At 31.5% G+C, this 9998-nt stretch overlaps 1 protein-coding gene across 1 annotated transcript in view; it reads right to left on the reverse strand.

The window, feature by feature from the left end:
• LOC106685355 (1,5-anhydro-D-fructose reductase) overlaps positions 1 to 6668 on the reverse strand; it is a 19646-nt gene extending 12978 nt beyond the window's left edge. Inside the window, exon 1 of the mRNA XM_014427964.3 lies at positions 6524 to 6668. Within this exon, the coding sequence (XP_014283450.1) occupies positions 6524 to 6601 (78 nt within the window). The 5' untranslated portion in view covers positions 6602 to 6668. The remainder of the gene's footprint in view (positions 1 to 6523) is intronic.
• Between the last annotated feature and the right edge of the window lie 3330 nt (positions 6669 to 9998).

Genomic DNA, 9998 nt, shown 5'->3' on the forward strand with positions numbered 1-9998 from the left:
CGGGGGGTGCGGTCAGCAAAGAACAACATAAATAAACAAAACCATATTTATTTATGTTGTTCTTTGCTGACCGCACCCCCCGACAAACTTCTCCAAGCATTAATCTACGGTCAACTATCTACACCTCATCTTAAACATACTAGAATTTTTTCTTGAGTCACCCTTGCTGTATGTGGTCGCGTATTGTCGAGTAAAAGAATGAAGTTTTTGCGACTGAAGAGTGCAGGACGCTTTTCATGGAGTTCCTCTTGCTCACGATGAATTTAATCCCAGTATACACACAATAAAATCTTTTTGCCGTGGATGTTGCTTTCGGATCTGGTAGGGCTTCATCCTTGTCACTGGACAATGGCACTGTCTTTTTCTGACGATATTGTCATAGTTAACCCATTTTTCATCACCTGTTACAATCAAATTTAAAAAAAAGGTTCAATTTTTACCTTTGAGAGCAGACTTGTGGCTTTTTACTTGCGATCTTCTTTATTCCGTTCACTGAGATTGTGAGGTAACCATACTCCTACATGCTCCATACTCCTTACTGACTTTCCATAATTTCTTCAGGTAACGGCTAACAATTGATTGTGATGTACTCAACCTTTCTGCTATACCTTTTGTTGATTGACATGACTTTTGTTCAAATGTTGCCGTTAAAAGGTAAAAGTCGGAAGGACGTCCCACCCTCGGTTCATCTTTTAAGGTCGTATCTCCAGAACGGAATTTTATAAACCAATTTCTAACTGCCCGATCAGTTGTTAGTTCGTCATCATAGGGACTGTATATTTTTACAGCTGTTGACTTGGCACTACTGCCTTGTTTAAATTCTTCTTACATGACGAATATGTACTTTTCGATCCTACATTTTAGAGGTTAAAAAAACAAAAGTTTAACGTAACGTGCTTCTGATTAAATAGTTGACAAAAGACAAACTGAGGCCTCGCCTACATAGTGAAAACAAATACTTGTTGTCATGGTAACTCATAGCGGATAGATACGAACAATAGATTCTACGAGTACTTAGCTGGATCGGAAGTTACTTATGACTTGACCTATCAAACAAATTAGCTGCTCAAAAACCGTTTAAGGACCGCCAGAAATATGTTTCCGTGGTAAGTTGGGATTCATATTTTGTATTAATATTCATATATTTGAAAAAAAATAATTATTTTTTCGGTTTACAACATTTTACTCAATGGAATAAATAGGTTAAGGTACTTACTTATTGGACGCGGAATCTAAAGCAACAGTTTGTCTCATTTGAATGCATTTTTTAGGATTTACTAACAGACCTATATTTGAGGATGTATATACATAATTGGACACTATTGAAATTTTTGTATCTATTAAATATAAATTATTAAATTATATATTGATATCAAAGTTATAAGATGGTTACTATAGTAACATAAATGATAACAGCTAGCTGCGGTGTATAATCATACAACTGGTTCATTTTAGTTTATAGTTTTTTTTTTATCCACAGAGATAATTTATTTATTGAGATGTTGACTGGCCTATTAAAATAAATTTTTTTTTTTTTGAAAAATCAATAAAATAGAAAGAATTTCAACATGACTCAACAAATCTACACCAAAATCAATAGTGGTTAGGGCTATATAAACTCCACCAAAGGACACAAATCAAATCTAATTAAACAAATTGGAACTAGAGATATAAAATAAAATTTTTGATACGTTTATTATTATTTGAAACTAATATTTCGCTCTAATAAGGGAGTTAATGAGGTTACGGAGTTCTAAATTTTGTGAATGAAATGAGGAGACATTGAGCTTTCCAACAGTTGTATTAACGTATAGTACAAGAATCCAAGAGGAGAAAAAAGGCAGTTATCTCACATCAATTTTTGATTACTTTAATGAAAACTATGTATAATTAATAGTCAAAATGGATGAGTCTGCCAAGTATAGGTAGGGGGAATAAAAAATGGCGGCTGTTTCAAAGCGATAAAAAAACTAATTTTTCATTCGGAGCTCTATATCTTAAAATGTAGGAACAACACAAGAAAATCTAAGAGAACATCATTTAAAGAAGAGCAAATTTGCTAAAATATGAGCCATAATAGAGTTATTTATGTTAAATAGTTTTCGAGATATAGCTTTTTAAAAACCAACATTTCATGAAAATGTTGTATGGGACGTACTGAAATATCAGTAGTTAGTGAATTTATTTTGAAAAATTTATATCTTACAAACCATTTGACGTACAGATGTTTATTAGCACTAAAATTAAAGCTAGTTTAATGAGCTATAAAGTAGTTTATTTTGTTTATCTTTGTAGGAGTAATAGCTTACATGTAATTTGCTAAAATAAATTGATTTATAGTTGTTCAGACAAATTTTCATTTGCCAAATTTATATTCATATGTGAAGATCATAAAAACTACTACTACAAAGTTAAATTTCTTTTATTCTGAGTGTTGGCAGACATATGTGCGCCTTATGGATCTAGAGATGTATTTTTTCAAAAATCCGACATTTTATACGAACAACTAGAAATAACCATTTTGTGAGTTTATGTTATCAAATATCTTGATATTCCATTAAACTAGCTTTAATTTGAGTGCTAATAGACATCTGTACGTCACTTAGTTCCTGAGATATAGATTTCTCAAAATAAATTAACTAACTACTAATCTTTCAGTAGATTTTTAAGAAATTTTGCATTTTAAAAAGCTATATCTCGAGAACTATTTATAGTAAATAACTCTATTAGGGCTCATATTTTAGCAAATTTACTCTTCTTTACATGACGTTCTCTTAGGTTTATTAGTGTTGTATCTACTTTTTTAAGATATAGAGCTCCGAATGAAAAATTAGTTGTTTTTTATCGCTTTGAAACAGCCGCCATTTTTTATTCCCCATAGCTATACTTGGCAGACTCATCAATTTTGACTAGTAATTGTACATGATTTTCATTAGAGTAATCAAAAATTGGGGTTAGATAACTGCCTTTTTTTCTTTCCGGCTCTTGTACTATTAGGAATTGAATAAAATGCAGAGGAGTTAGAAGATCTATATGAACAATGGTTCCTGGAATAAATAAAAAAATCCTCTGAATAAATCAAGGTTGAAATTTCATTTTTTTTTATTGGTATTTATAGGTTTCAGACGAAGTTAACAAGGATTATGATTTGGTTTTAACCAGAAGAAAAAATGGTTGACCTACTTTAGTGAAATAATTGAATCAGTAATATGTTTTCTTATTCTTTAATAAGAGTCGAATCGATTGGCATATAATAACCAAGGAAAAAGGTATACTTTTTGAGCTATTCGCCTAAATGCTTAATGTCGTTAATAACTTATTCTTTACTGAAAAAAATCGAACCAACATATAATCTTTCCGGGAACATTCTGAACATTTAGCAAGTATCCCTATCGGATGAACGGTATGGCAGTGCATTAAGGACAAACAAGCAAAAAATGATTTTTATATATTTGATCTGCAAAAAACAACATAATTCGTTACTTTATTAAGTTAATTAACTATTTTGTTCTGCAAGAAATTGGTTTACTTGTTTAAATGTTAGAAACTATATATTATATAAAACTATATTAAATAATATAAAACTATATTTTAAATAATAGAAACTAATTTTTAAAATTCATTATAGAAGTATATGTACAACATATTTCTTTTTAAAACACCACATTTTTTATGAAAGAAAAGAAAACTAATTGGCATATTTTTCAACATCTCCAGCATTTAAAATGAGTGTTGGCAAGCTATTTAACTACAAGGTTACTAAAAAAAAACAATTTTATTAATTTTTAAACAATGATAAAAATTTATTTAAGATGACAATGTTTTTCTCAACGACGTAAGATAGTAAAGCAATTTAATGCAGATAAGAAGAATTGTAAGAAACCACTAAAATATTTTTTTATTATCTATTTCTAACTAAAAATGAGGCACTCAATCGTAAAACATGGTAATTGACCGAATACAATTTTATTATGTTAAAAGGTTTGTTAATTATGATGATGTTTTACCTTCAATCAGCAGTCACTTACTATATCTTAATATTAATATTGCTGACTTGAGAAAACAAATTTTCTAAAGATTTTTCAACAACTTATGAAGTTATCCTTAGGAAAAGCCGGTGTTATAAGTAATATTGTAAATTACAAAACTGATACAAAAAAACTAAATATAAATACACACTTTCCTCAAGGTAGTATCCTTGGTCCCATCCTCTACACCGTCTATACAGCTGACATTACCAATCCTACCAATCCTAACACTATCCTCACCACGTATGCCGATGACATATGTGTGCTCGCAGTTAATAATAACCCATTATTTGTATTCCAAAATCTCCAATCCCATATCACAGCCCGCGAAGAATGGTGTCGTAATTGGAGGATTAAGATAAATTCCAACAAACCCCATCAAATCACCTTTACCCTTCGTCATAAACCTACTGACTGCCCTACAGTTTCATTTAATGATGTTACTCTTACCCCTGTCGAACAGATCTGTTGTCTTGGACTACATTTGGACAAACGATTAACCTGGAATCCTCACACCAGACTGAAAAGACAGGAAACTGAACGTCGATTTCGACTATTACAGCACTTACTATACAAACGGTCTAAACTTCCAACACATAACAAAAGACTGATCTACATGACTGTAATAAGGCCAATCTGGACATATGGAGTAGAACTTTGGGGCTCCACTCCACCATCGGATTTCTCTCGTATCCTATCCTTACAAACGAAAATCCTTCGTAAAATGCTCAATGCTGCTTACTTTGTCACAAATAAAATCATAGATAAAGACCTTGATGTTCCTTATGTATTCGATCTAGCACGAATCAGATATCACTCCTTCCATTATAAACTCACTAACCTTGCATCCTCTTCCATTCCTGACAATCCTCCGATTGTGAAAAGAAGATGGCCTGAAAGATGGCGCCTGAAAAGAAGATGGCCACGAGACCAGCTAATGTAAAATGTCATTAGAGTGCTACCAATGGGTAGTTTCTTTACACGCCTGTAACACTCAAATTTAACTTAGATCAGATTTATTGAATTGATTGAAGTGATTAGATCAGAATTGAGTGGAAGAGGTTTTTAATTAAATCCGTGTTAATTTGTTCCCGTTCTTGCTGTAAAAGATCCTTGAGGTGGTGTCTTCCGGTCATTTGATGTTTTCGAACATTTTTATCGAAAATATGCCAGAAATTTTCAATTATGTTTAAGTCAGGAGACTGTAGAGGGATATGAAGTTGTTGACGAATGTTAAATATCAACCACTCTTTAGTTTGTTTGCTGTATGTTTCGGATCATTATAATGCATAAACATATACCGATCCTGAATTCCTAATTTGGCTGCACTGGCTTGCAGGTTATGGCACAAAATCTTGAGATAATCTTCTGCATTTAAAATCCCTTGAATAGGCACGAGATTCCCTACACCATTATAAGCCACGGATCTCCAAACAACTACACTCCCACCTCCATGTTTTACAGTCTCAGACGTTTCGCTTCCTGAATTCTTCACTTTTCCTTCGCCATATCGTCTTTCTGCCGTCAGATCCAAACAAATTAAATTTACTCTCATCAGAGAATAATACATTTTCCCCAAAACTGTTGGGCTTGTTGATGTAATCCCTAGCAAATAGGAGCCATTTTTCGCTATTGGTTTTTACTGATATAATATTTCATTCTCGGGACCCTGCTGTAAATGTTAGAAAAATTTATTCCTAACAAATTTACTAAAATTCTGCTATTTCGCGATACGTAATTATACATAGTTCACTCACTTGTTTTTGGTCTTAGGATCGGTTAAATTAAAACGAACTTAATAGATCGAAATATTTAATAATATTGATAGAAAAAACAGAATTATACTCAAGCATACGAAAAGGAGCAAGTAAACAAACCTATTATGCAAATAGTTTTTTCCTTGTGTGTATATTATGTTTAAATACATTTTTATTATGATCAATATTTTTAATTGAATTTATACTGTTTTTTTAAAAAGTTTGAATTGTAATTTTTATTAAGGAACCTCAAACTATTTTATTATTATTTAAATTCATTATATAAGGAACAGACAAGGTGTTCAAATACTTTCTTCGGTCACTGTGTGTCCAAAGACATAATGCCTAATATAACTTGACATTGGTGTGTGCTTAAGGGACAGATGAATGTTTAATTGTTAATGTGTACACTATTTAAACAAATGTTTTGTAAATTTTAATTAGTGTGGGTGTATGACAATATTTCACAAAGACATAGATGGACTTAACAAAATGAGTTGTTGATTGAGGTTTAAAATGTATACATAAAAAATTGTGATAATGTTAAATTAATTGTTATAATTGTAGAAACTTTAGAACTTGAAGATGGTGAAACCCGAAACGTAGTAAAAAATATACAGAATAGTGATAATGTTCTAAATGGAAGTTTTTTTTCACCTTAACATATTAAAAAATAAAATAAAATAATGTTTTATGACCGAAAGTTTTATATGTATACAGAACTATATTATGACTCACCTGCCAAGTGCCTAAGCCCACAACCGGCATCTTCATCTTTCCGGAGGTTACCACACTCTTAGAGTCGATTTTGGTCATCTTGCGAGAAGAACTAGTACACAATTGACAAAACTGCCTCTACAACGCTGAACTGAATTAAAGGAGGGAGATAGATTGGTATTTATAGCGGAGGGGATAGGATGGAGGGGCGAATGGAGTCACGATAACGGCCGCTTGATCTAGACAACCATCCACTTCAGTTTCTTGCAAAATATCTGATTACTTCAGGTAAATAAATATAGTTATAAGCTGAAAGGTATTCTAAAATCTAATACCTGAGGTTCAATCGCCTTATGTTTCTTAAAGAAATGTTTCCTATTACCCCGGGAGAGGCGTATCCTTCAGCATTTTGCTCATGTGGGTTGTAGTAATTACTCAATAATTAAAGTTACAATTACAACTACTAATTGTAATCATTTTCATAACTATTTTTTATTTAAACAAGTAATTGGATTTATGAATACCAACTACAATTACTGTAACTATAAAACCAACAAAATACAGTTACAGTTACTAACTACATTTGTTTAATTGTAGTTGCAATTACATAACTAGTATTTATTAGTTGAAAAAGTAGTTAATACGAAAGTATTTCATTACTGCTGGATACCTCCTAAGTTCCTTATTTTAAATCATGAATCGATGTAAGAAGATCTTAGATCTTTTATGAAGTTTGGATTCTACTGCCCCTACTGGAAGAGCTAGAATTTACAATTTCAATTTAAAATTGCATTGAAAGTAATCGCAAAAATGTTTTTCATCAATTTATCCAATTATATATATATAAAAAAATAGTAGAAATCGTCTACCAAGAGATAAATGTACAGGGGAAAAAAAGTAGGACACTCCTGCCAGGTTTAACAGTGCTACGTTTTTTGAGCCGTAAAAACAAGTTTTATAGTTTGTCAAAACCGTGCACAACTGTACGTAAAGTCCATGAGCTAAAGAGAAGAAGAAAAGAAATTATTTTTTAGGCATTATTATTACTTTTTTTAGATTAATTATTTTATATTTTCTTGTTTGAGAGTGGTTTAGTTTATTCTTGAATAATACAAATTTGATCCTTTTTTTTTTTCTCTCAACTTTATTCTTTACAACTCTTCCAACGTTTCGACCCAATCTCAAGGATACCTTGATATTGATGTCATTTTCTTTTTTCAAATCTTAAAAATGCAGGATAATTGCCTTTGTCCCATATATTCTTTTCTAAATAACTTTTTCCTAGATTTAAACCTTTTTTTAAAAAATTTTCTTCCTTACTTCATTTTAAGATTTTAAGTTGCAAATGTGAATGAAGTAAGGAAGAAAAGTTGTTTAAAAAAGATTTAAATCTAGGAAAAAGTTATTTAGAAAAGAATATATGGGACAAAGGCAATTAGCCTGCATTTTTAAGTTTTGAAAAAAGAAAATGACATCAATATGAAGGTATCCTTGAGAATGACCTGAGGGTCGAAACGTTGGAAAAGGTGTAAAGAATAAAGTTGAGAAAAAAAGAAAGGATCAAATTTTTATTATTTAAGAATTATTTTTTTCTTTAGAAAATAGCTCAATTTTTTACTTATACTATACAAGGGATACAGTAAATGTTAAATAAAATAAAAAAGTAAGTATTGAAGTATTTAAGATGCCCCCTTAAGTATATTTTATTCGAGAATAGCCTAAAATTTTCACTCATTTTTCATTCGGAGCTTCATTTGTTTTTAAAACTATCGAAAACACTAAAAACCATATTGCGCATTATTTAAGGTTGTGCAAATTCTTCTAAATATGAGCTATTTATGATCAATAGTTTTCTAGATACAGTTTTTCAAAAAGCAATATTTTTTCTAAATAACGAAAAATAAATATTTTGTAATAATTTATATTGGAGAATATCAAGGCAGCTGCTGCTTCTAGGAAGATTAACAGCTACATTATTTTACATTCAACTAGCTTTAATTTGGGCTCTAATAGGCAACTGTACGTCTAAAAATTCCTGTGATATAGTATTACATAAACCAACATTTTTTTCCCCCCCGAACAACGAGAAATCAATTATGCGAATTTATTTTTGGGAATATCATAGAAACTGCTAATTAATGGCCCTGATAGCGTCTAAGCAGCCCTGTCTGCCATTATAATTTAATAGTTTGGACATTTTTAGTGAGTTAGTGAATCATTACAGTTCGGAACCAGACTTTTTTTGTGTTTCCACTTTATTAAGAGCAGTTCCGACTAATTAGTGGCCCTGGTAGCGTCATTAGCAGCCCTGTCTGCGTTCATTTCGTCGGCTCGCCTAATACCTTAATGCAACTGTTGGATATTCGGACCATCAATGAGCCACTACACCAACTCTGGACTATTGCAGCGATTTATTCAGCAACAAGAGCTGCGACCTATCTCGGCAGCACTCTTCCTCGGATCTATCGGAGTGGAGCATATGTTTCGTCGAGCAGTATTTATTTTATATATTTATTTGTTTGGTTATTTGTAAATTAGTTTATTTTATTTTCATTTTCATAATTTATCGAACTATTTTATTTTTATCTGAGAGGCCTTTTTATTTTTACTTGTATATTTTGTTTATGTTAGTTTTTGGTTTTTAAAATGTTTAAATTGAACCAAATAAATGTTTAATCCAAGCCAGTTTGTTTTTTGTTCATTTTTAAAGCCTTTCAACAAAAAGACATAGTCGATTTGAGGTAGCTTTAACATTATTTGGTGGAAACACAGAAAAGGTCTGGTTCCGAACTGTAATGACTCACTAACTCACTAAAAATGTCCAAACTATTAAATTATAAGGGCAGACAGGGCTGCTTAGACGCTATCAGGGCCACTAATTAGCCGGAACTGCTCTAAAAAACTAAGATGGTCGGTCCGTTGCCAGGATGACGCCTCTTAACAACAATTATCACCCCTAGCAACTGTCTCTATTACTCATTATTACAAACAAATATTATTACACATTTTTCTTTTCAAATAACTAAATCTAAATAAAACAATACAAATAAAAATAAATGTAACTAAATTTAATACTAATAATACTCAAATACTATTTACAATTATTTACAAGGTAATTATATATTATGGCGTTAACAATTACATAAACCAACATTTTTTTTCCCCCCGAACAACGAGAAATCAATTATGCGAATTTATTTTTGGGAATATCATGGAAACTGCTACCAATACTCCTGCTACTAATCCTGAATTGAGAGCTAATAGACATCTGTAGGTTGTTTGAGGACATCTCTCGAGAAGTCAACAGGAGGATAGCAACGGCGAGACGCTGCCTTGCGAAGCATTTTAGAAGCAGGTTTCTCTCTAACAGGACCTGTTTTAACTTATGGGTCAGAAGCATGGACCTTTAAGAAGCAAGATGAAAATAGATTTCTGATCTTTGAAAGATCAATCTTGAGAAGGATTTTTGGTCCTGTTACAGTGGATGAAATTTGAA

The sequence above is a fragment of the Halyomorpha halys genome, unplaced genomic scaffold, assembly GCF_000696795.3.
Source record: "Halyomorpha halys isolate HHAL.00 unplaced genomic scaffold, Hhal_1.1 Scaffold684.1, whole genome shotgun sequence".
NCBI lineage: Eukaryota > Metazoa > Arthropoda > Insecta > Hemiptera > Pentatomidae > Halyomorpha > Halyomorpha halys.